General features: G+C 40.5%; 1 protein-coding gene across 5 annotated transcripts in view; it reads left to right on the top strand.

The window, feature by feature from the left end:
- GATAD2B (GATA zinc finger domain containing 2B) overlaps positions 1-27,308 on the top strand; it is a 78,619-nt gene that overhangs the window by 18,286 nt on the left and 33,025 nt on the right. The window contains exons 1-2 of one of the 5 annotated variants that reach the window (XM_059072276.2): positions 11,184-11,259; positions 12,393-12,434. The exons of 2 other annotated variants lie outside the window; for them this stretch is intronic. Coding sequence is in view for 1 of the 3 variants with exons in the window: in XM_067036621.1 (XP_066892722.1) it covers positions 11,255-11,259 (5 nt within the window). In the remaining 2 variants the exon portion in view is untranslated. Of the gene's footprint in view, positions 1-11,114; positions 11,260-12,392; positions 12,435-27,308 lie in introns of those variants that run through there. 2 more of the 5 variants (XM_067036640.1, XM_067036621.1) reach the window with 2 other exon arrangements.

Raw genomic sequence — 27,308 nt, 5'->3', positions numbered from 1 at the left:
CTGCGCCACCAGGGAAGCCCTCTGTATACCATTTAAGATGAATGAACTAGTTACATGTATCAACCTGGGTAAATTATCAAAGGTAATGTTAAAAAAGTTAAGTTGCAAAGTGATATACATATGTATATGATATAATCCCATAAAAATTTTAAACTTTCAAAATGACATAATATGTTTTATATAGCTATACCTGCACACATAAAGTAAAAGTACTAAAAAAAACAAAACAAAAAACAAAACACACACACAAAAAAAATACCATGGCAGTGATAAACCAAATTCAGTGTAGTGGTTACCTTTGGGGAGAGGAAGAGAGAAATAGGATTGGAATACTTAGCTTCAGTTTTATTTGTAATGTTATATCTCTTAAGCTAGTGTGATAAGTAAGTGGTTGTTATATTATTCTCTACACTTTTTTGTAAATTTGAAGTGTTTAATAAAAGTAAATGAGAGGGCTTCCCTGGTGGCGCAGTGGTTAAGAATCTGCCTGTCAATGCAGGGGACATGGGTTTGAGCCCTGGTCCGGGAAGATCCCACATGCCGGGGAGCAACTAAGCCCGTGTGCCACAACTGCTGAGCGTGCGCTCTAGAGCCCTCAAGCCACAACTACTGAAGCCCACGTGCCTAGAGCCCGTGCTCCGCAACAAGAGAAGCCACTGCAATGAGAAGCCCGCGCACCACAACAAAGAGTAGCCCCCACTCACCGAAAGTAGAGAAAGCCCTTGTGCAGCAATGAAAACCCAATGCAGCCAAAAATAAATAAATAAATAAAATAAATTTTAAAAAAAATAAATGAGAGGGGGACTTCTCTGGTGGTACAGTGGTTAAGAATCTGCCTGCCAATGCAGGGGACACAGGTTCGACCCCTGGTCTGGGAAGATCCCGTGTGCCACGGAGCAACTAAGCCCGTGTACCACAACCATTGAGCCTGTGCTCTAGACCCCACGAGCCACAACTACTGAGCCCACACGCCCCAATCGCTGAAGCCCATGCACCTAGAGCCAGTGCTCTACAACAAGAGAAGCCACTGCATTGAGAAGCCTGCACACTACAATGAGGAGTAACCCTGCTCGCTGCAACTAGAGAGCCCGCGCACAGCAACAAAGACCCAACACAGCCGAAAGTAAAATAAATAAATTTTTTTTTTTTTAAGTAAAAAAAAAAAAGTAAATGAGAGGTATAGATCAGGGGTCAGCAAAACTAAGGGCCGGTAGACCAGATTTTGCTTGCTGCTTGTTTTTGTCTAGTCCATGAGCTAAGAATTATGAATGCTCTTTATGGTTTTAAATGGTTGAACAAAATCAAAAGAAGGATATTTCATGATATGTGAAAAATATACAAAATTCTAATTTTGGTGTCCATAAATAAAGTTTCATTGGAAATTATCACCCTTATTTATTACATATTGTCAATGACAGCTTTCACACTGCTACAATATCAGAGTTAATAGTCACAACAAAGATAAGGCCCTCAAAGCCTAAAATATTTACTGTCTGGCCCTCTACAGAAAAAGGCCATCTGTGGTATAGGTGAATTCTTTCCCTAGAATAATGGTGATATAACTGGGCAGATGAGCTGCTATTTGGTGAATACTTGTAATAAGTTGGAGGTAGCTATCCCCAGATTGTGTTTTTTGAAAGAATATACTAATCAAAGAAAAGTCAGCCAGATATTGACTTTCATGGAAGTTTTAAAAATGGTTGCCCAGGGACTTCCCTGGTGGTCCAGTGGGTAAGACTCGGTGCTCCCAATGCAGGGGACCCTTGTTAGGGAACTAGATCCCACATGTGTGCTGCAACTAAGAGTTTGCATGCCGCAACTAAGAGGTCCGCATGCCACAACTAAAGAGCCCACATGGCACAACAAATACCCCGCATGCTGCAACCCCACATGCTGCAGCTAAGACCCAGCACAGCCTAAATAAATAAATAGATAAATATTTTAAAATTTAAAAAAAAAAAGGTTGCCCAGTAGTAGTCTCGCCTTCTTGAATAACTCTAAATCTAATGTATTTTCCCCTTTGAATCACTCCTTATCTTGCTTATTATTATTATCTTTTTTTTTTTTTTTTTTTGCGGTATGCGGGCCTCTCACTGTTGTGGCCTCTCCCGTTGCGGAGCACAGGCTCCGGACGCGCAGGCCTAGCGGCCATGGCTCACGGGCTTAGTTGCTCCGCGGCATGTGGGATCTTCCCGGACCAGGGCACGAACCCGTGTCTCCTGCATCGGCAGGCGGATTCTCAACCACTGCGCCACCAGGGAAGCCCTATCTTGCTTATTATTAAAGTTCCTGATTCTCATTTAACCTTGGATATTTGACAGTTTTAAATACCTACCAGAGCTTTGTGATTTGGGATTGGTGTTTTGGTAGCTTATTGTTTATTATTTCCGACAATTTTCAGTAGAGCAGCAGCATTTTAAAGGAATGCAATATTTGAATATGCAAACATAAAGTCATTGAAGTAGGGACATCTCTTTCAGTAATCCTTTTACTTTTAGGTGTATTAAACTTTGGCCAAGTGTTTAGTTTTGGGAACTTAACCTATATAGCAGTAGTGGTGTTTTGAATCCATTGTAATATAATTGGTGTGTATTTTTTCACTTTTTTTTTTTTTTGCGGTGCGTGGTCCTCTCACTGTTGTGGCCCCTCCCATTGCGGAGCACAGGCTCTGGACGCACAGGCTCAGCGGCCATGGCTCACGGGCCCAGCCACTCCGTGGCATGTGGGATCTTCCCAGACTGGGGCACGAACCCGTGTCCCCTGCATCGGCAGGCGGACTCTCAACCATTGTGCCACCAGGGGAGCCCTAGTTGGTGTTTTTTAAAGACATAGTGCTAGGTCCCTACAGAAGAAATTTTTCTTATGCAGATACTTCCGCTTCAGGGCAACATGATGTAATTTTGATTATTTGTAAAAACGTCATGACTTATTTCCCTGAGAAACATTAATCTTTCCCTTGCACTCCATTGGGTAGTCTGAGACATTCAACGCCAAAAGTCAAGTAATCCTATTTGAGGTAACTGTCTTGTTCACATTCTCCCTAGGTTACGTAAGACTGTTCTGCTCTCATTATATTAGAAGAAACGGAAAAGTAAAGTCAGTGCTCTTCATCTTTTCTTCCTTATAAAAAGTGTTTTAAGCAATATTGTTTTAGTTTTCAAAGCCATAGCTATGGTATTTTTTATTCAACTGGTAATGTTTGGTTAATGAATTTTTCTTTTTTAAAAGACCCTTCAAAAAGGGATCTTAATACCGTTGCCTTGGATATAAAAAGCAATGAAGCATAAAATATCTAGTCTGATGACATTTTTTTTCCTAAGAAATTTATGGATGTACAAGTAGGATATAGGAAGATCTTCTAAACTTCTCTGTAGTTAATATTTCAGTCAGTATTGGCAATTGCTTTCTTTTTTTTTTTTTGCTGCACACGGGCCTCTCACTGTTGTGGCCTCTCCCATTGCGGAGCGCAGGCTCAGTGGCCATGGCTCACGGGCCCAGCCGCTCTGCAGCATGTGGGATCTTCCTGGACCGGGGCATGAACCTGTATCCCCTGCATCGGCAGGCAGACTCTCAACCACTGCGCCACCAGGGAAGCCCAGGAATTGCTTTCTTGGTCTGAAAGTATTCCGGTCCACTCTTACAGGCTCACAAGCTGTTTTTATGATCCCTCCTACTTTCCTTTTTGTTTCAGATTATCCCCTTTATCTGCCCTACTTGTTGGAGTAGAGAATCCAGTTCCTGTTTGAGTGGGTTTTTTGCTTGGGGATAAACAACTGTCTTAGTGTTAGGAGCCAGTATATTTCATACCTGATCACATGCAGACCTCTAATGCTACTTAGAGATTTTCTTGTTAGAGGGGTTTTTGAAGGGCCATTCTTTTTTTTTTTTTTTTTGCTGTACGCGGGCCTCTCACTGTTGTGGCCTCTCCCGTTGCGGAGCACAGGCTCCGGACACACAGGCTCAGCGGCCATGGCTCACAGGCCCAGCTGCTCCGCGGCATGTGGAATCTTCCGTGAGCGGGGCACAATCCCGTGTCCCCTGCATCGGCAGGCGGACTCTCAACCACTGCGCCACCAGGGAAGCCCTGAAGGGCCATTCTTAACTTCCAAAGTCAAAGGTATGAAAGTCTCAGTGAACAGGATATATATGACCCTAATCTCAGATGTGATTATCAATCTTAGAAAGCTTTGTAGGTTAAAAAGAATGAGTAATTGGAGCTGTGTGGCTAAATGAAGGACCTGAATGAATACTGTCAACTCTTGAATTCAAGAGTAAATCATTGCATCATCAAGAAATATTTAGGTACTCATCTCCCTGCTCCTCAGATGTCTTGGTTCTGTACCTTTTGCACCTGATTTCTAGCAGCATTGAAGCAAGGAAATACTGTCAGGCTTCTTGCCTATCAGTTTTTAAAAAATTTATTTATTTTATTATTATTTTTTGGCTGCGTTGGTTCTTTGTTGCTGTGTGCAGGCTTTCTCTAGTTGTGGTGAGCGGGGGCAACTCTTCGTTGCGATGTACGGGCTTCTCATTGCGGTGGCCTCTCGTTATGAAGCATGGGCTCTTTAAAATATGTTCAAAACATGTTCTCTATATTTTCAACATTAAAATTAACAACCTCAGTAATAGTGACACTTTGAGCCAGATAATTCTTTGTTGCACGCTGGCTTCAGTAGTCGCAGCACGCAGGCTCTAGAGCATGTGGGCTTCAGTAGTTGCAGCGCACAGGCTCAGTAGTTGTGGCTCATGGGCTCTAGATTGCGGGTTCAGTAGTTGTGGTGCACGGGCTTAGTTGCTCCTCAGCATGTGGGATCTTCCCAGACCAGGCATCAGACCTGTGTCCCCTGCATTGGCAGGTGTATTCTTAACCACTGCGCCACCAGGGAAGTCCCTCTGTTTGTTTTTTTTTTAAAGTAAACTTTTTTTTTTAAATTGAGGTATAGTATAAATACAGAAAATGTTTTATAAGGTGACCACCTAGATGGAGATACAGAAGATTACCTCCACCCAGGAGCCTTTTTCATGCTCCCTCCTAGTCATTATCCTTCCCCACCCCTAAAGGTATTTGACAGTATTCTTACTTTTCTTACTTCCTCTGGTAGTATTTGTGTTAAACTTCAGGGTTGAGGTTGTTGGTAATACTAGCCACAGACCTCTTTGAGAGTAAAATCATGTTGGTGCTGTTCTCGCTAATGTAATGGTTCTTAACTGGGAAGGATTTTGCCCCCTACAGGACATTTGGCTGTGTATGGGGACATTTTTGGTTCTCAAAACTGGTTGTGGTGATACTACTACTGGTGTCTAGTATGTAGAGGCCAGAGTAAGCATCCTACAGTGCACAGGACAGACCCTAGAACAAAGAATTATCTGGCCCAAAGTGTCACTATTACTGAGGTTGTTAATTTTTTTTAAATAACTTTATTTATTTAGTTATTTATTTTTGGCGTGTTGGGTCTTCGTTTCTGTGCGAAGGCTTTCTCTAGTTGCAGCGAGCGGGGGCCACTCTTCATCGCGCTGCGTGGGCCTCTCACTATTGGGGCCTCTCTTGTTGCAGAGCACAGGCTCCAGACGCGCAGGCTCAGTAGTTGTGGCTCACGGGCCCAGTTGCTCCACGGCATGTGGGATCTTCCCAGACCAGGGCTTGAACCCGTGTCCCCTGCATTGGCAGGCAGATTCTCAACCACTGCACCACCAGGGAAGCCCCAAGGCTGTTAATTTTAATGTTGAAAATATAGAGAACATCTTTTGAAGATATTTGAATTTGACAATCAGACATTTACCACTTTTCTCTTTCCAAATCTTTCCTTTTATGTTGGCCTCCGTTTATCTCATTAGTGTGATATGAGGTGGTTGTCCTGAAATTCTAGTAACTGGTTGTCTCATAAGTGTACCAAGATTGTCACAGATTGAAGTGAATTCTTAACTTGCCCAGTCAGGACAGTAGGTTAGATTCCAAAGCGATTTCTCCATCTCTGATCATTAATGGATAGTTAGATCTAGTTCTAGCATAGCCTGTTGAGCAGAGGAATTCAGTGTGGTAATTATTAAAGTGGAGGATAGAATTTTAAAGTTTATGGTAGTCGTGTAGCTGTGATAATTTATTTCATCTTAGATTCTTCCTTTTTGGAGGCTCTTTTTTTTTTTTTTTTTAATGTTTATTTATTTGGCTGCGCCAGGTCTTAGTTGTGGCACGAGGGATCTTCATTGTGGCATGCAGGATCTTTTAGTTGTGGCATGTGGGCTCTTAGTTGCAGCATGCAGGGATCTAGTTCCCTGACCCTGGACTGAACGCAGGGCCCCTGCGTTGGGAGCTCAGTCTTAGCCGCTGGACCACCAGGGAAGTCCCTGGAGGCTCTTTTAAAGTCAGAGATTGAGTGGAACATGAGCATATAGAGGGTAGCTGTGTGTGTGTGTGTGTGTGTGTGTGTGTGTGTGTGCGTGCACGCGCGCGCATGTGTGTGTATATAATATGTTATAGGCATTGTTTGTGATTTAATGATAAAGCTAAGAGCAGTCTTTACAACAGAAGCAAAAGATGAGAAGCTTAATGCAGAGTAAAATATCTGAAGCTTTAAGCAAAGCTGCTCATAGACTAGGAGCTCTACCTTTTGAAAGCTAGAGAGGGAGAGACCCTGGTGGATACCTAGTAACAGGAAGAAGCCAGGTCAAAAAGAATCCATGTGCTTAGAAAATTTATGGCAAAATGTTAATTTGACTACTAAAACATGACTTTTCTCTGTGGCACTTAGTTGATGACAGGTGTTTAGGATGTTTGGGTTGAAATTTTTGTTTTTTGTTCGTCTGTTAGTTTATTTTAGTTTTTTGACCGTGCCACGTGTTATGCGGAATCTTAGTTCCCTGACCAGGGATGGAACCCATGCCCCCTGCAGTGGAAGCGTGGAGTCTTAACCACTGGACTGCCAGGGAAGTCCCTTGAGTTGCATTTTTATTGTCAGATGTGTATGAACATTTAAATGTGAGTTGTCTGAAAAGAACTTGGTACTCCTATAAAGGTACAGGGAAGGTACAGATAGGAGAGAATGAAAACAGCAGTCAAGTATTAAGAAATGAGATGTTCTCAGGCCTGGTCCCTAGGAACCAATAGCATGCTGCTGATAGAAGGATGAAAATAAGTTAGGGATTTGAGACTATACAATTTATTTATTTATTTATTAAAAAATTTGTTTATTTATGGCTGCATTGGGTCTTTGTTGCTGCGCACGGGCTTTGTCTAGTTGTGGTGAGTGGGGGCAACTCTTCGTTGCGGTACGCGGGCTTCTCATTGCGGTGGCTTCTGTTGCAGAGCATGGGCTCTAGGCGTGTGAGCTTTAGTAGTTGTGGCACACAAGCTGAGTAGTTGTGGCTTTCGGACTCTAGAGCGCAGGCTCAATAGTTGTGGTGCACGGGCTTAGTTGCTCCACAGCACATGGGATCTTCCCAGATCAGGGCTCAAACCTGTGTCCCCTGCATTGGCAGGTGGATTCTTAACCACTGTGCCATCAGGGAAGTCCCTAAGACTATACTAGTTAGATACCTTGTGGATCCCCGCTGGAGTTGCTTTGCCTTTTGGAAGAGAATTATTATTTTGTAGGTGTTAAATACTAACTTAATGCTCTAGATGATTTTCATGTTTCTTTTTCCTAGGGATAGACGGTGAAATTCCCCAGTGCCCTTGGGAGGGTAAACCACCCTCATAGAAAAGACTGGTTTAGGAACATTTTATGTCTCATGAGAGATGAAATGGTTGATGTAATTTGCTTCTTCTGTTTGCTGATTAAGTCATTGAGAGTAGGGTGTAACAGTAACTTTTTATTATTTGCAATACTTGAACAGTAGAGATCTTTGTCACCTCTATAACAATTTTTTTTTTTTTTATGGCTGCACCACGTGGCTTGCAGGATCTTAGTTCCCCGCAGGGATTGAACCTGGGACCTGGCAGTGAAAGCACCCAGTCTTAACCACTGGACCACCAGTGAGTTCCCTCTACAGCAGTTTTATTTCCTATAAACCCAGGACTGAACACATTGAGGAATACTACTTTGAAAAAAAACAGTACTTCTTAATTTAAATACTATCTCAGAACAGGAAGTCTTGTTCTCATTTTCTTTAGTACCTGTGTAAGACCCAGTCCATATTCTGCTGTATCAGCATAGTTAGTTTTTATTTGCTTTAACCAAATTTTTAATAAATACATCCTCCCAATTAGTGGTAGACACTTCAGTATCATCAGTCAATCACTAATTTATAACTCCGAAGTAATTGAAGACTGATTTTTTTTCCCCATTAAAATATGAATTATTCTGTTTTACCTAATGAGCATAAATCACCTGTTTTTGAAGACTAAATCAGTGCATTATCCTGGAAGTAATTCCCAATATGTGCATCAAGCTTGGGACAGCAAAATGGTTTTCTTTGTAGTACTGCTTGTTTGCATGTACTATTTCTAAATATGTGGAGAAGAACTCCCATGCCTTAAGAATTAACTTCTCATTTTGATTAGTTGATCTTATCTACACTTATTGAAAAAATGGGAGCTTATTGATCATATGAATGGGGTTCTACTCTTCTTTGATCTGATTGTTATTGTAATAGTAGTAATTTCGAAATCATGAGCTGATTTCTCCAAATAGACTAGACCCACTGAAACCAGAACTATAAAGAGTTTGCAGGAGAAGACTAACAGCTATGCAGCTTGGGATTTTTAATTTTAGCTTGGTTTTGGGGGTTTTTTGTTTTTGTTTTTTTGTTTGATTTTGACACCAATAAATAGCTTGTGAATTTTATACAAAATAATCTTAGGTGTATGTTAAAATTTTTAAGTTGGCTTTTTTTAAAAAATAGATTTTTATGGTGGGCCGGGAGGGAAGAAAAAATAGATCTTATTTATTTTTTATTTTTTATTTATTTATGTTTTGTGTGTGTGTGTGTGTTGTGTGTGTGTGTGTGTGTGTGTGTGTGTGTGTGTGTGGTACGCGGGCCTCTTACTGTTGTGGCCTCTCCCGTTGCGGAGCACAGGCTCCGGACGCGCAGGCTCAGCGGCCACGGCTCATGGGCCCAGCCGCTCTGCGGCATGTGGGATCTTCCCAGACCGGGGCACGAACCCGTGTCCCCTGCATCGGCAGGCGGATTCTCAACCACTGCACCACCAGGGAAGCCCAGATCTTATTTTTTAACCTTAGCAGTGGTTCTAATTTTGATCAATTTGTTCTCTGAGCCGAAGGATATATATCAAAACTGGCACAAAAAATTTAGCAAATTACTTATAAAATTTGTAAACAGCAGAGATGGGCAACTATATAGTTTTTGCAAATTTGTTTCTGATATTGCTGAGGTTTTTAAAAAAGTATTTGATTCTCTCAAGTTCATATTTGTCTTTTAGGAGTACTTTCCAGCTTTTAGTTATAATTAATTTGAATCCTGTTTCCTGAGTCCAGATAGATAATCACCTCTTCCCTCATGATGTTTTTTATTACCCTTTATGATTTGACCTTCCCAGACGTTTATCTATCAGATGTCTTTTGTACATATCTAGATTGTATATGCTTATTAGCCTTTCAAAAGAAGTCCTGGATGAAGTCTTCTAGGAGTAGAAATCAAAGAGTTTGTATTTTTTACTTCAGTTGTATTTGGCTGATATTTTCTTTAGTCTAGTGGCATAGAATGGAGATTGGCACAGCAAGCATAGTGAACTTGGCTCTTGAGTTTTGGCCAAGAAATGCTCAAGTCATCATGCTGCAGTGACCAAGTGTGGACATTAGAGCCAGCATCTACTGAATGAGTTAGCTGAATGAGTGACTTCATTCAAATTTCTTAATTTTACCAAGTTAGTTTCCATATCTATAAAACAGGGAAAGGACTTCACTTTTCCGGTTTGTTGCGTGGATTAAATAAATATTTAGCGTATTAAATGCTCAGTGAATGTTAGAACTTTTCTTTTTCTTAAAGAATTTTATATTCTTCAGAGCATCACAACTTGGATAGCATTTACCAAGTAGTATTTCTAAATTTAAAGTTTTCAGCTTACACAATTAAATACCTTTGGTTTTGGATGATGATGATTTAGCTGAAAAGAGCAGGGTCACTGGCTACCAGATAGTTCTTAATTTTTGAGGATCCTGAAGGAAAATACCTGTTGGTTTGAGATCATCTCTGGTACCTCTGGAGTACTAATCAGTTTAATATAAAGGCAGGCATTGTAGTAAACATAGTATACTGTCTTAGCCTGTATAATGTTGGAGAATTAACTCTTTGCTAAAGGTAATCACTCCTGACAACTTAACTGTATTTAAGCCTTTTTTATGTTATCTTAAACACTGATAACCAGTGTTTTTTAAAAATTTATTTATTTTAATATTTATTTATTTGGTTGCGTCAGGTCTTAGTTGTGGCAGCATGCAGGATCTTTTGTTGCAGCATACGGGCTCTTCATTGCAGCATGCAGGCTCTCTAGTTGTGACACACGGGCTGACCAATGTTTAAATGCAGTTAAATGTATGGATTTAAATGGGCATGACCTCTGAATGATTGTTAAACGTTGGACAGTCTTCCCTACCCTGATTAAACATGGAACTAGTGAACTTCAGTTTGAAATTCATAGTTGGTCTCTCGTGGAAATGTGTTAAGAGGAAAATTGATTATTTTCTTTCCCCCATTTATCACAGACATCATGTTTTCCTTTATCTCCTAAAATGATAGTATCTAGATCTGGAGACCTCTGATGGGCTCCTGTTAAGTACAGCTTATTGTGACTGAGATGGTACAGCATCAACCACTTGAAGCTTAGCTTGGTGTAGATGTAGGGTTTTCCTTTGTAGTTTGTAAATTATTGAATGCCTTGTGCCAGTGATCAATACTACCTATTTCAGATTTAGCTCAGTATTCCTTTTCTGAAAATTGAAGTTAATATTAGATTGCTCAGGAAAACTTTTATTTACAAATTAATATCTTTGGGTAGGGTGTCAATTATTTTTCTCTATTCTCTAGACTCTAGAAGCTTTACTATTTGGACAAAACAAGAGTTTTGTAGGAGATTCTTTTTTTTTAAGGCATTTTAAACATGTTTATTTATTTGTCTTAGTTGCGGCATGCGGGTTTTTTTGTGTTTTTTTTTTTAGTTGCGGCATGCGGACTTCTTAGTTGCAGCATGCATGTGGGATCTAGTTCCCTGATCAGGGATCGAACCCGGGCCCCCTGCATTGGGAGCACAGAGTCTTACCCACTGGACCACCAAGGAAGTCCCTTGTGAGAGAGTGTGATGGAGTAAGTACAGTTATGATTTGAGTTTCAGAGGCCCAAATGAGGCAGGTATTTGGGTGATATATTGATAAGAGATATCAGTTGAAAAGTAAGGAAATCTCTCCCCTGCCCCCATTATTCCCTGTTACTGTTCATAAAGAATTATTTTCTTGCAGAGATCCTAGAGTAAAGGTCCACCAGCTAGTAGATCACCAAAACAGTTACCACTGCCTTACCTCCTCTTTGGTTGGCTTGGATTTCTTACCCACCGCTTTCTGACCCCTAATCAGTACTCTTGGGAAATTGTTGTAAAATATACATTCCAAGGGCCTAAGCCATTTTTATAGTTTGCGTATACTGTTATGACTACTTCGCTGTGAAATCTTGCTATATGATTTTTGTTAGATGTGGATTCAACTGCTCTGAGTGGTGTGAATTGATAGGGCTAAATGAGCTATCTACCTGTGAGACAGCTTCAGGAAAAAAATCTTTAGTGAATTTATCTAGTGTTTTATCAGTGTCTGTTCCCTAGCACTAGCAATAAGGGATAAAGAAAAGGAGCTTGGTTGGCAATATGTCTTTGTTTTTTGGTAATTTGGGGTTTGGTATTGATGCTGTGATTTCCTGTCTTGGATGTTGGCTTTGGAAACTAAACAGTTAAAGCATCATGATTTGAGAGGAAACTAGCTCTCATGAATGAAGGCAAAGTTTGGCACTAGGCCAGAATAATGGGGGTGATAGTTAGGGTGGGGAGACTGACTTTTGTACCACAAATGACTTTTAAAAATTAAGAGATAATTCCATGTCCTGAGGTTATAAACCGGCTACAACTGGTTTTTATCCCCCCCCACCCCGCTCCTGCCCCCGCTAGGCATCATGGGTAAAAGTAAGCATCCCCCTGTTTCTTTTGTTTAATATAACAGTACGCCATGTGATTGGCAGGGCAGTGCCCGCTTGGAGACCGGGTTTGTGCAGGTCTCCCAGGGGGGCTGGCATGTATGGGGCCTCCCTTGTGCAATAGAAAGAGCTTCTCTTACAATAGAAGAGAGAAAGGGAACCCCCCCAAAAAACAAAACAAAACAAACAAACAAACCTAAACCCATCTCTTATTCCTTTTTTTCCTCCTTTTTCTGTTTCCTCCCCTTTCTTGTCTCCAGCTTTCCTGGCAGCTAAAGGAGGGAGCAGAAAAATGTATACCTGTAAGTATGTTTAACTGTCTTGCCCACCCCCCTCCTGCCGCCCTTTTTTTCTTTTTCTAAAAGCAGAAACTCAGTTCTTCACAGCCTTTTCCTCATTATGTGTAGAAGGTGATACGCTGAGGTTTCTGATGGGATTGAAGTAATAAGTACTGTTGCTTTTAAAAATTTGTTGCAGGATAATTGTTTCTCATACAAAGCTCCTTTTGGTTTGTATCCTCAACCCGTCTACTTCATCCTTTTGCTATAATGGTCTCTGGATTCTAGTTTTCTTCAAGCTGAAGCTGTGAGCGGAATGTTATGCTAAGGTCTTCTTTTTCTTTTTTTAAATTTCTTTTGTCTGTAGCAGTGATGGTTCTAGCTCCCCCTTATCCTCACTACCCACCCCCCCTTCCCGTGTCAGCTCCGATGCTGCTCTGTGAATGGAGTCAACCAGCTGACTGAGTGCTGGCATCGTGCCAGGGGCTGCAAAGCAATGAGAATGTGCGCGCACTCGCATGTGTAAGTGTATACAGAACACAAAGGGAAAAGCCTGCAGTCTAGGAAATCACAGGCTATTATATAAGGAAGTCTGCGTCATCTCTGCTTACTTGTGCTGATGGACAAGGAACAGGGGAAGGCTTAGAGCAAGAAAAATACCCTTTTGATGTATATACATACACACACTTTTTTCCTTCCTGTCTTTATTTAAAAAAAACAAAACAAAAAACCACATATTTCTGTTGTGGCAAAATGAGACAGGGTTTCTCTGTCCAGGTGGTAGTGACCTTGTTCCTAGTGAAGTGTAGTAATAACTCTTCTGGGAGGTGAAGCAGTTTGTTCTGAGTCTCTTCTTCCTGCCCCAATTCGGAGGTGTTTGTGCTTGAGGAAGAGGGGTGACTGAAAGAGAAATGCCTCCTGAATTTAACAGCTATAATTTGTTAGATACTTTTTTCTTTTTTTCCAGACTGTTTCTAATCATTCAGGATTGCCAAGGGTACGGGGTGAGGGGGGAGGTGCTCTTTTTTTTTTCCCTTTTAGAAATTTATTTATTTTTGGCTGTGTTGGGTCTTCATTGCTGCGCATGGGCTTTCTCTGGTTGCAGCAAGTGGGGGCTACTCTTTGTTGCGGTGCATGGGCTTCTCATTGCAGTGGCTTCTCTAGTTGCGGAGCACAGGCTCTAGGCGCGTGGACTTCAGTAGTTGTGGCTCACAGGCTCTAGAGCGCAGGCTCAGTAGTTGTGGTGCACGGGCTTAGTTGCTTCGCGGCATGTAGGATCTTCCCAGACCAGGGATCGAACCTGTGTCCCCTGCATTGGCAGGTGGATTCTTCACCACTGCGCCACCAGGGAAGACCTGGGGGAGGTGCTCTTAAGGAGAAGCAAAAGGCCAGGTAATAGGGCAAATACTATCTATTAGCTATTCCTTTGTGTCCTCCCCCTCTTTTCTCTTTATTTCTTGTTTTTGTTTTATTTCATGTATTATAAAAATGCAGTAGTCTCCCCCTGCCATCTGCTGCAGAGTTAGGATTGTTTAAAGGGAAGGTCAAACAGCATGTGAAAGCAAGGAAAAATGAAAGATCTAAGCTTCCAGACATTGCAAGTGTTACAATTTTGGGATTCAGTTGGAGTGATTGTATCTTTAATTGGTCATTAAGAGCTCATTTAGAAATTGTATTTCAATTTACCACTAATTTACCATGGTGCCTTTTTTCCTAGTTTCTTAATTTCTCTTTATGTGCTTCTTAGGTGTGTTAAGGTATATATGAAACAGTTCTTGTGTTAAGTGGAAATGTAAAATAAAGTGTGTTAGTGAATAAAAGAAGGTCATATTGTTACAGTCATTTTATGTATGTTTATTTTTGCTCCTGTCTATTTGGAGTAATGATGCTGATGTGCAGTAAGTGGGTAGGGAGAGTTTAGAGTAAGAGAGAACTTTTGAACTAGTTTATCCTATAATAAGGTTCGTCATGTTGCAGTCTAGAGGAAGTTCTTTAATTGAGTCTTTTTGATTCTTTGCGTTATAGCTCATGAATTTGTGTTCTTGCCATGTTTTCACAAGCAACAATCTTTGAATATACTGTGTATATTTTTCTCTTTGCTATGTGAGTGTTGATGCAAGTGTGAGGAGGTACATGTGAGGTTGTACTTTCTTTAAGGGTTGCTGGTTGGGACTTAGAAGAGTGGCTGGCCTGCTTATTCCCTAGGCTGCCCCCAGTTATTTCCCCACCACAAGTAGCTGGAGCTCACTCTTCCAAACGTCCATTTTGATTAAGGGAGATTTTTTTTCCCTTTCAGTTGAATACTAAAGACAAAACAGCAACAGAGACCAGCCTAGCTTAAACCTAAAGGCTAGATAAAGATTCATTCCAAGTTGTGTGATTCCCTAATTCTTGGACGTAATAATTACCTTTTTGAGTTGATGTTATCCTCTTATACTATTGGGTTGGCCAAAAGGTTCATTCGGTTTTTTCTGTAAGATGGCTCTAGTAGCACTTAGTTGTCTTCAGCTTCATTCAAAACAGTTTTATTAGCTTGTATGTGACAGCTGTCATATCAACATGCATTTAAAAAAGACATCAAAATTGGTGAATTTTTGTGTAGCCATTTTAATATTGAAAATGGAAGAAAAAAGCAACATTTTCAGTATATTATGCTTTATTATTTCAAGAAAGGTAAAAATGCAACTGAAATGCAAAAATAGATTTGTGCAGTGTATGGAGAAGGTGCTGTGACTGATCGAATGTGTCAAAAATGGTTTGCAAAGTTTCATACTGGAGACTTCTCGCTGGACGATGCTCCACGATCGGATAGACCAGTTGAAGTGGATAGCTATCAAATCGAGATATTAATTGAGAACAATCAATGTTATACCACGCAGGAGATAGCCAACATACTCAATATCCAAATCAAGCGTTGAAAGTCATTTGCACCAGCTTGGTTATGTTAATTGCTTTGGTGTTTGGGTTCCACGTAAGTTAAGTGAAAAAAACCCTTCTTGACCGTATTTCTACGTGCAATTCTCTACTTAAACGTAATGAAAATGTTCCATTTTTAAAACAAATTGTGATGGGCAATGAAAAGTGGATACTCTACAAGAATGTGGAACAGAAGAGATCGTGGGGCAAGTGAAAGGAACCACCACCGACCACACCAAAGGCTGGTCTTCATCCAGAGAAGGTGATGGTGTGTATATGGTGGGTTTGGAAGGGAGTCCTCTATTATGAGCTCCTTCCGGAAAACCCAGCGATTAATTCCAACAAGTACTGCTCCCAGTTAGACAAACTGCAAGCAGCACTCGACAAAAAGTGTCTAGAATTAGTCAACAGAAAACGCATAATCTTCCATCAGGATAATGCAAGACCACATGTTTCTCTGATGACCAGGCAAAAACTGTTACAGCTTGGCTGGGAAGTTCGGATTCATCCACTGTATTTATCAGACATTGCACCTTCGGATTTCCATTTATTTCGGTCTTTACAAAATTCATTTAAAAAAAAATTTATTGATTGATTGATTTTTGGCTGCGTTAGGTCTTCGTTGCTGCGCGGGCTTTCTCTAGTTGCGGCGAGCAGGGGCTACTCTTCATTGTGGTGCACAGGCTTCTCATTGCGGTGGCTTCTCTTGTTGCGGAGCACGGGCTCTAGGCATGCAGGCTTCAGTAGTTGTGGCACGCAGGCTTAGTAGTTGTGGCTCGCGGGCTCAAGAGTGCAGGCTCAGTACTTGTGGTGCATGGGCTTAGTTGCTCCGCGGCATGTGAGATCTTCCCAGACTAGGGCTCGAACCTGTGTCCCCTGCATTGGCAGATGGATTCTTAACCACTGCGCCACCAGGGAAGTCCCTACAAAATTATCTTAATGGAAAAAATTTTAGTTCCCTGGAAGACTGTAAAAGGCACCTGGAACAGTTCTTTGCTCAAAAAGATGAAAAGTTTTGGGGGACTTCCTTGGTTGCCAAAGGCTGCTTACCTCCTATTCATGAGCTTTTCAGGCAGCACATCCAAACTTGTCTCATTTAAGCATAGGATCCTTTATGATCCTTAGTGTGTATTATTAAACAGAACAGTGTGTCATCTAAGGCAAGGTCACCTAGGCTCTTCCATTCAAGGATGTGAGCCAAGGTTTGTGCAGTAAACTCAATGAAATAGAAGAGACTGTTAAAACAGTGACAGTCTGTTTTTATTTAGAATTACTGCCTTAGCAGTTTGGATTAAAAAAAACTAAAAATGGGGGGCTTCCCTGGTGGCGCAGTGGTTAAGGATCTGCCTGCCAACGCAGGGGACATGGGTTCGAGCCCTGGTCCAGGAAGATCCCACAACTAATCCCACAGATTAGTTGCTGCGGAGCAACTAATCCCGTGCCCCACAACTACTGAGGCTGCGCTCTAGAGCCCACAAGCCACAAATACTGAAGCCCGCGCACCTAGAGCCTGTGCTCTGCGATGAGAGAAGCCACCGCAATGAGAAGCCCACGCACCGCAACGAAGAGCAGCCCCTGCTTGCCGCAGCTAGAGAAAGCCCAGCAATGAAGACCCAACACAGCCATAAATAAATAATAAATAAATGAAATCTATTTTAAAAATGAAAGGATTTTTTTTTTTTTAATGACAGTATAGACAGATAGCATAGTCTGATGATTAGGAACATGGGCCGTGCAGTAAAGAAAGACCTGTGTTTGAGTCAGGCTTAGCTACTTACAAACTATGAGATCTTATCTGTGTCTGTTTTCTCTTCTGTAAAAGGAGAATTATTTAAATTATTAAAGCCCTCCTTTAAAGGGCTTAAATGAAGTAATGCATTGTGAAGCACTTTAGCACAGTGCTTAGCAAATAATAAGACCTCAGTGAGTGTTAGCAGCTATTGCTAATATTCCTATCTATTGGGTTTGTGTATACTGTTTTCAGTGTTCCTGTTAGTTTCTTTAGCTAGTCTGTAACTATCTCCTTTCTAAGCTTTTGGCATCTTCTGAGTTACACTGGGTTGAGTGACGTATATGTTGGAAGAGTGTAGATCAGGAGTCAGAAACTATAGCTACTGCGTGGTTTTATAAATAAAGTTTTGCTAGAACACAGCCACACCCTTTTGCTTACAACAGCAGAATTGAGAAGTTAGTCCACAAAGTCTAAAATATTTACTGTGACCCTTTACAGAAAAAGTCTTTTTTTTTTTTTTTTTTTTTAAGAAAAGTGAACAAGAAAGCAAGTTCTAGGAATCAAAAGGGAAGTAATTAAAATAGACTAGATTTAAATGGACCAGAAGGAATTAATTGTTTCAGGCTTTTAGGAATGGGATTCTTTAGCCTGGGGAATAGTGGGAAGAGGTCCGTTGATGTAACTGATACGAGTTAGGTGAAAGAAAGTACCATTTGGAGTTGGTTAGGCAATAACAGTGCTTACATGGTCTGTTGGGGCATTTCATAGTAGTGGGTAATAAGGAAAGTACAAAGGAGAGATTTGCTGCCAAGGAGTTTGCATTAAACCTGAAAAATAGTATGAATTGGTAGGTTACTCTAACAAGTGTATTAGAAGTGTGATCTACCTTTTTGACCCACCTTCTAGAGAAATGGAAATAAAAACAAAAATAGACAAATGGGACCTAATGAAACTTAAAAGCTTTTGCACAGCAAAGGAAACCATAAACAAGACAAAAAGACAACCCTCAGAATGGGAGAAAATATTTACAAACGAAGCAAGGGACAAAGGATTAATCTCCAAAATTTACAAGCAGCTCATGCGCTCAATATCAAAAAAACAACCCAATCCAAAAATGGGCAAAAGACCTAAATAGACATTTCTCTGAAGAAGATATACACATTGCCAACAAACACATGAAAGGATGCTCAACATCACTAATCATTAGAGAAATGCAAATCAAAACTACAGTGAGGTATCACCTTACACCAGTCAGAATGGCCATCATCAAACAATCTACAGACAATAAATGCTGGAGAAGGTGTGGAGAAAAGGGAACCCTCTTGCACTGTTGGTGGGAATGTAAATTGATACAGCCACTATGGAGAACAGTATGGAGGTTCCTTAAAAAACTAAAAATAGAATTGCCATACAACCCAGCAATCCCACCACTGGGCATATGCCCTGAGAAAACCATAATTCAAAAAGAGTCATGTACCACAATGTTCATGGCAGCTCTATTTACAGTAGCCAGGACATGGAAGCAACCTAAGTGTCCATCGACAGATGAATGGATAAAGAAGATGTGGCACATATATACAATGGAATATTACTTAGCCATAAAAAGAAACGAAATTGAGTTATTTGTAGTGAGGTGGATGGACCTAGAGTCTGTCATACAGAGTGAAGTAAGTCAGAAAGAGAAAAACAAATACCGTATGCTAACACATATATATGGAATCTTAAAAAAAAATGGTTATGAAGAACCAAGGGGCAGGATGGGAATAAAGACGCAGACCTAGTAGAGAATGGACTTGAGGACACGGGAGGGGGAAGGGTAAGCTGGGAAAAAGTGAGAGAGTGGCATGGACATATATACACTACTAAATGTAAAATCAATAGCTAGTGGGAAGCAGCCGCATAGCACAGGGAGATCATCTCGGTGCTTTGTGACCACCTAGAGGGGCGGGATAGGGAGGGAGGAAGACGCAAGAGGGAAGAGATTCGGGGATATATGTATATGTATAGCTGATTCACTTTGTTGTAAAGCAGAAACTAACACAAAAAAATAGAAGTGTGATCTATGGACTCTTGTGGATCCCTGAGACCCTTTCAGGGAGTCTTGCGATGAAAGCTATTTCATAGTAATACAAAGGCATTATTTTGCCTTTTTTCCTGTGTTGGCATTTGCACTGATGATCCAAAAACAGTGGCGAGTAAAACTGCTCTGATGCCTTAGTATGAATCAAAGCGGTGGCACCAAACTGTACTAGTAGTCATTGTATTCTTCATTGCCATACAGTTTAAACTTGCAGGTTAAAAAAAAAAAAAAAGTCTAGTTTCACTTAAGAATGTTCTTGATGAAGCAGTAAAAATGAATTTTATTTAATCTTGGCCTTTCAGAACATGGGTTTTGAATATTTTGTGTGATAAAATGAGAAGTACTTATAAAGCACTTTTGCTACATGTTGAGCTACAATGGTTGTCTCAAGGAAAAGTGTAATCAGGTTACAAGCTACCTAGCTGCTTTCTTCATAGAACATTGATTTTTACTTGTTACTTGGTGAAAGAATAATTGGGGACTTCCCTGGTGGTCCAGTGGTTAAGACTGTGCTCCCAATGCAGGGGGCACGGGTTTGATCCCTGGTCGGGGAACTAAGATCCCACATGCTGCATGGCGCAGCCTACAAAATTTAAAAAAATTAAAAAAGAATAATCAATGAACTATGATCTTTAGATTTGTGTATTTGGCAGACATATTCTTAAATTTTTTCAAGGAAAGCAACTGACTATATTTGTGCCCAGTGATAAAATTCGAATAAAAATTAAACCATGAGTTTGACAGCTTCCAGGACTTAAATATCAGTACTTTTCTGATGACATTAGTGGTGGTATTGACAAATGTGATTTTTTAAAAAATATATTTTATAATGAACTGTATCAGCATTTGAAATCTACATGGCCTAGCGGACCAGAATTTTCCAGATGATCAATGCATGATGTAAAAAAAATCATGCTTGGGTAAAAGAGCCATTCAGAGTATAAGATAGACAATGGATTTTAAAGTAACAGTATGAACTTTATTGATAAGGTTTCAGATTTCACATTGCAATTAACCTTTAGAAACTACTTTTTTTTTAATTGAGGTAAAATTCATGTAACAGAATTAACTATTTTAAGTTGTATAATTCGGTGGCATTTAGTACATTCATAGTGTTTTGCAACCACTACCTAAATCAAATTTCAGAACATTTTCATTACCCCAAAAGGAAACCTGTGCCCATTAAGTAGTTGCTCCCCATTTCTCCCATTTCCCAGCGCCTTGCAACCACTAGTCTGCTTTCTGTCTCCATGGATTTATCCTGGATATTTCATATAAATGGAACCGTCCAGTATGTGACTTTTTTTGCCTGTGTTCTTTCACTTAGCATGTTTTTGAGGTTCATCCATGTTGTAGCATGTATCAGTACTTCATTTTTATGCCTGAATAATATCCAGTATAAGAATATACCACATTTTGCTTACCCATTCATTAGTTCACATTCATGTGAACATTGGGGGTGGTTTCCACCTTTTTTGCTATTGTAAGTAGTACTGCTACGAACATTTTGTACAGGTTTTTGTTTGAATACCTGTTTTCTTTTTTTTTTAATTAATTAATTAATTTATTTATTTATTTATTTGTGGTTTGCGGGCCTTTCACTGTTGTGGCCTCTCCCATTGTGGAGCACAGGCTCTGGACGCACAGGCTCAGCGGCCATGGCTCACGGGCCCAGCCGCTCTGCGGCATGTGGGATCTTCCCGGACCGGGGCACGAACCCGTGTCCCCTGCATCGGCAGGCGGATTCTCAACCACTGCGCCACCAGGGAAGCTCTTAATTTATTTTTTATTTGTTTATTTTTGGCTGCATTGGGTCTTTGTTGCTGCCCTCTGGCTTTCTCTAGTTGCTGTGAGTGGAGGACGGGGGCGCTACTCTTCGTTGTGGTGTGTGGGCTTCTCATTGAGGTGGCTTCTCTTGTTGTGGAGCATGGGCTCTTGGTGCATGGGCTTCAGTAGTTGTGGCATGTGGGCTCAATAGTTGTGGCTTGCGGGCTCTAGAGTTGCAGGCTCAGTAGTTGGTGGTGCATGGGCTTAGTTGCTCTGAGGCATGTGAGATCTTCCCGGTCCAGGGATCGAACCTGTGTCCCCTGCATTGGCAGGCGGATTCTTAACCACTGCGCCACCTGGGAAGTCTCGAATACCTGTTTTCCATTCTTTTAGTTATTTAACTATGAATGGAATTCCTGGGCCATATGATGATTCTATGTTTTTGATAATTCTAACTTTCTGAGGAACTACCAAACCATTTTCCAAAGCAGATGTCCCACTTTACATTCCTGCCAGCAGTATACTAGAATTACACTTTCTCCATGTTCTCACCAACACTTATTTTCTGTCTTTTTGATTATAGTCATCCTGGGAGGTATGAATTGGTATCTCATTGTGGTTTTGGTTTGCATTTCTCTAATGACTAATGATGTTGAGCATCTTTTTGTGTGCTTTTTGGCCATTAGTACATTTTTTTGGATAAATATCTATTCAAGTCCTTTGCCTGCGTGTGTTGAGCTTTGAGTATATCAAAGATGAAGGTGTCCACAATTCTGACCAATTGAAAAGAGTATTAAAATACCCCTCCCTGGTATCAGTATGAACTCACGAGTTTTAATCTGTATACATGTTTTTGCACACATACACATATACAGATATAGATATGGACGTGTGTTTGTACGCACATACATATATTTCTTGTTCTGAGAGGACACCACCGTAGCTCAGCAAGCACATATGACACCAGTTCTTGGTTTCTTGATGCCAGTATCCAATTAAAGTAACCAGAGCTCCTTGGAGAAATGACTAGGGCAGAGAAAAAATTCACATGAATCTGAAATATCATGTGTAACCAGAAAGTAATGAAATGCTAAAAAAATAAAAATAAAAATATGGAGAGTCAACTTGAAGGAGCTTCCAATGACCAAGTCTGGGACAGTTTGAAGAATAAAATAAGTAATGATAGTAAGGAACTATAACCCATGGGATAAAATAAATATCCACAAGTCCATACTGCTATAAATAAATACTTGAATAAATAAGTGGGGAAGAGGGGACAGCTATTTATTCCAGTAAAATTCAAAATATATAAGAATGATGGAAACATTAGGCAAATGCTACAGTAATAATTGCTGCAGGCAAGAATTACCTGTAAGGACTTCCCTGGTGGTCCAGTGGTTAAGTATCTGTCTTGCAATGCAGGGGGTGCCCGTTTGATCCCTGGTCAGGGAACTAAGATCCCACAAGCTGAGGGGCAGCTAAGTCTGCACACCACAATTAGAGAAAAGGCCATGCACCGCAACGAAGTGAAGAGCCTGCACCTCAACAAAAGATCCTGTATGCCACAGCTAAGACCCAACACATCTAAAAAATAAATAAATATTAAAAACAAAGAAGAATTATCTATAGATGTTAAAATTAGTGGGTGGAAGTTTGATGCAAAATGGGATTTAGCATAACCTTCCAGTATCTATCTCCCCATAATAACTTTTCAGAGGAGAAACCTGGCAGACACCACCTCAGTCAAGTGATTAAAGTTAACATCACCCATAGTTCAACATATTGACATTATGTACTTCCTGATATGATACACCGAGAAGGCCACAACATAACTTTTGTGACATTGCCAAAAATACATAGGCTCAGTCTAATCATGTGAAAACATCAGGCAAACCCAACTTGAGATATATTTTACAAAAGAACTGGCCAGTACTCTTTAAAAATGTGAAGGTAAGAAAGACTAATAAACTGCCACATGTTAGAGGAGAGCAAAGAGACATGACAACTAAATACTATGTGGGATTGTGGATTGTATCCTGGGTCTGAAAAGGATGTTAGTAGGAAAACTAGTGAAATGTGCATAAGGCCTGTAGAGTAGCTAATAGTAATGTATCAGCAATTCAGGGGACTTCTCTGGTGCCACAGTGGTTGGGAATGCGCCTGCCAGTGCAGGGGACATGAGTTTGATCCCTGGTCCAGGAAGATCCCACATGCTGCGGAGCAGCTAAGCCTATGCGCCACAACTACTGAGCCTGTACTCTAGAGCCCGTGAACCACAACTACCAAGCCTGTGCGCCACAACTACTGAAGCCCACATGCCTAGAGCCCATGCTCCACAACAAAAGAAGCCACCGCAGTGAGAAGCCTGCGCACTGCAACAAGAGTAGCCCCTGCTTGCTGCAACTAGAGAAAGCCCGTGCACAGCAACGAAGACCCAACACAGCTGAAAATAAACAGAAATTTTAGAAAAACCAATATTCATTTCTTGGTTTCAGTAATGTTGTACTGTGGTTATGTAAGATGTCAGCACTACAACTATACTTACGTTAAAATTTAATTTTAAAATCAATTTTTAAAATAATTTTTTTAAAAGATGTTAACATTAGGGAGAACAGGATGAAGAGTATGTAGGGCTTCTCTGAACTATTGTTGCAACTTTCTTTAAGTTTAAAATCATTTCAAAGCTGGAAAAGTTTCTTTAAATAATGAGTTCATTAAAGATTTTTTTTAAATGCCCTTCTTTTTCTAACTACTCATCTGTTTAAGAACAGATTTTGGGGGGGACTTCCCTGGTGGTCCAGTGGCTAAGACTGCACACTCCCAATGCAGGGGGCCTGGGTTTGATCCCTGGTCAGGGAACTAGATCCCACATGCCACAACTAAGAGGTTTGCATGCCGCAATTAAAGATCCCACATGCAGCAGCGAAGACCCCATGTGCCTCAGCTAAGACCTGACGCAGACAAATAAGAAATAAATATTAAAAAATTTTTTTCATATATATACTTCAACTAAAACAACATATCACAGCAGATTGAGTGTAGCAGTAGTCATGGGAATCCAACTGTCTTTTTTGTTTCTTTAATTTTTTTTTGGTCTGCATTGGGTCTTCGTTGCTGCGCATGGGCTTTCTCTAGTTGCAGCAAGTGAGGGCTACTCTTCTTGCGATGCACAGGCTTCTCATTGAGGTGGCTTCTGTTGTTGTGGAGCACAGGCACTAGGCGCATGAGCTTCAGTAGTTGTGGTGCGCGGGATTAGTTGCTCCATGACGTGTGAGAGCTTCCTGGACCAGGGCTTGAACCCATGTCCCCTGCATTGGCAGGCGGATTCTTAACCACTGAACCACCAGGGAAGTCCTAATGAACTAATATTTTTAAAATTCTGTTTTAATTTCTAATACGGTGACTATTGATAGCTATAGCCTACAAGCAAAAAAATCTCTTTGGAGTCTTAATTTTTAGGAATGTCCTCTTTAAGGGATCCTGAGACCAAAAAGTTTTGAGAACTGGGAGAGTATGCCTAAGAGCTGCAACAAAGATCCCAAAACTCAAGGGCAAACAAGATAGAAAGTATTTCTTTCATGTAATTGCCCAAGGTGATTGGTTCCTGATGCTCTGTTGTTTTGTGTGGTAATTCAGGAACTCAGGTTCTTTTATACTAATTTTCCTGCTGATCCCTAGAACAATGGCTCTTATACTTTAGCTAGCATGCCATGCATCAGAGTCACCTGGAATGCTTGTTAAAACATAAAACACTGTCCCTAGTCTCTTTCCCCAGAATTTCTGATTCATGGGTTTGGAATGGGGCTCAAGAGTTTGTATATCCAACAAATTCCCAAGAGATGCTGATACCACTATCAGGGGGATCGGCTTCTAGGGTATTGTCCTTGTCTGCAGGCTTGAAACTGTGTTGCAGCCAGCAGGAAGGGGAAAAAGCATGAAAGAGTTTGTCTACTTTTTATAGTTCTTGGGCTGAAAGCGGCACACATCACTTCCTCTTTATTCCATCGGCAAGGCAAGAATTTAGCCTAACAATCACCAAGAGAGGCTAGGAAATGTAGTGAGCTGAACAGCTAGGTAGCCAGTATTTCCATTACTATGGAAGGAGGGGGGGGATTAATTTTGATGGGCAGTGAGCAACAGTATCAAGACATTGGAAGAATAAATACTTGGATATGACTAATTAGGCAATATGTTTTATCAGATAAAGAACAGAAATTTACTTAGAAGTGTGGCAGGGGAAAGTCTGGGAGAGTAGTATATGTATATATAAAAGTGAAACTGTCTTTTGGAAGATTGGGACAGAGTAACTTGGTTAGGAGGGCAGAGTAGAGGGGGCCAGGTAGTAAGTAATAGTGGAAGGTATTATACTGCAAGAAGGCTTACCAGATTTATATGATAAATTGATTCACCAAGAAGCCAGCTGAGAAGCTGTTCTCTCCTGCTTGCTATAAGGGTCTTAAGGTCCTTCTCTGTTGATGATGCTCTGTGTTGTTATTTTCCCACTCTAAATCATAGTCACAGAAATCATTTTAGGGGCTCTTGGTGCCTTGGTGTTAATTACCCATATATGTGTATCTGATACATAATTTTCTCTAATGTGACCCCAGGGGGTGGCAGTTGCATGGTATATCCCCTTGCCTCCTTGACCTACAAACCCAAATGAAAAATGGGGAGCCAAAACTTAGCTGACCACCTAGAATAGGGTGGGGATATTGTATGGGGGTTGAGGCTTCTTGCTTTAGAAATGGGAAGATGTTTACATAGAGAACAATCATCAAGTCTCCATCTAGTAAGAAGGCTGAATAATCCTGAAATAGCAGAAATGAATCAGCTCTGCTATTGAAGTTAAAATTGTATAGCGTTTGCTCAGTCTCATTTGCTCCATTGTCCACTACCAAAGTAGCATGCAGATGAAGGGTTCAGTTATTCACTTAACAGGTAATCATTGAGTGATTTTTTTTTTTAAGTGTCAGGAACTTATCTCAGAACTGGGGATATAGCAGTGAACAAAGCAGACAAATCCTTCACTCCATAGTGTTTATAAGTTAGTAGAGGAAGAAGGAAGACAATAACCAAATGCATACTATATCAGAAAAATAAATCAGGATTTGGGTGAAAGGGTTAATGTGCCTTTGTTTTCAGTGTAGATCAATTTAAGTAGGACCCATGATATTCTACCTAACAATGGCTTAAGACAAATTCTGTGTCATAGATGTAATTTTTGCACCTTTAATTTGTAGAGGTAAGTCTTGACTAGCAGAAAGTTGATAAAAGTGAAATGTGATTTCTTTGGATCCCAGCTTCCTTCTTTGCAGGCTTGATGTTTTGTAACAGCTTTAGTGATATTTGTAGTAATCTGCCAGTGTCTTCTATAGTTGTGTCAGGTTTATTTCTAACCTATGGTTGATAATATTGCTAGATATATTGTAGTATAATGAACACTTTAGGGTATGATTTTTCCTGTGTCTTTTTGTCTTATACAGAGATCAGGGTGGTCTCTCTTGGTTCCCTGTTATCGAAACCTTTTAATGAGAAATAGTTAATAGAGCTCAGATATTCACATTGATGCCTACTCTTCTCAAGCCCTTGTCCACAATCTTTTCTGTTGCATCAAATGTTGAATTCCAGAGATTGTTACCTCTAGGACTGTATGGAAGCAGCTTCTAAGATGATCCAATAAAATGGTACATTCAGAGATAATTTTACTCTTTGTAATATCTAACATATTCTGTAGCCATTTTGTTTTTCCTTAGGGGCTTTTACCCCCATTTGAGGAATTCGTTTTGCAGTTTGGTTTGTATGTGTTTTAAGTTCCTTTAGGGAACTAAAATAGAGCGAGGTTCCATCCTAGGAAAGTGTGGAGTTAATTGTTGGGAATAATTGGCAGTAGGAAGCATTAGATAGCTTGGAAGGAGCTCAGCTATCTGGTTTGCATTAGGGTAGTTTGGAGATGTGTAGAACAGAACCATTGCTCTGTGATCTTTGTCAGGACCTGGAAGTACAATTTGCTTCCAGTTTGGTGGAAGTCAAATGGCCATTCATGCAGCTTACATTTGCAAGTAGTGGGCATGAGCCTACTAATCTCTGAAGCTCCATTGAGATAGAATTTATTGGTATGGTTATGTTTATCCCTTTAAAGTACAAGAATTTTTCATTACAGAAACGTTATTAGACCTACTGTTTGTGGAATAAATATCTGGCTAGGCTGCTACTTATAACATTCTCCCTTCTCTGTTATGAGTAATGTAGTATACAGAGCTATGAATATCCTTGAGGGATATTCTGGAGAAATTTTTGTGAAGCCAGAAAGTTTTATAAGACTCTCCTAAAGCTTACAAATTACTGCTGTTTCCCTTTCATGACCACCTCCCAGCTCTTGTTTCCTCAAAGTGCAAAAATGTGG

Source organism: Kogia breviceps, chromosome 1 (assembly GCF_026419965.1).
Source record: "Kogia breviceps isolate mKogBre1 chromosome 1, mKogBre1 haplotype 1, whole genome shotgun sequence".
NCBI lineage: Eukaryota > Metazoa > Chordata > Mammalia > Artiodactyla > Physeteridae > Kogia > Kogia breviceps.
Note: the sequence above shows the minus strand (reverse complement) of the source record. Positions and strands in the feature narration are given on the sequence as shown.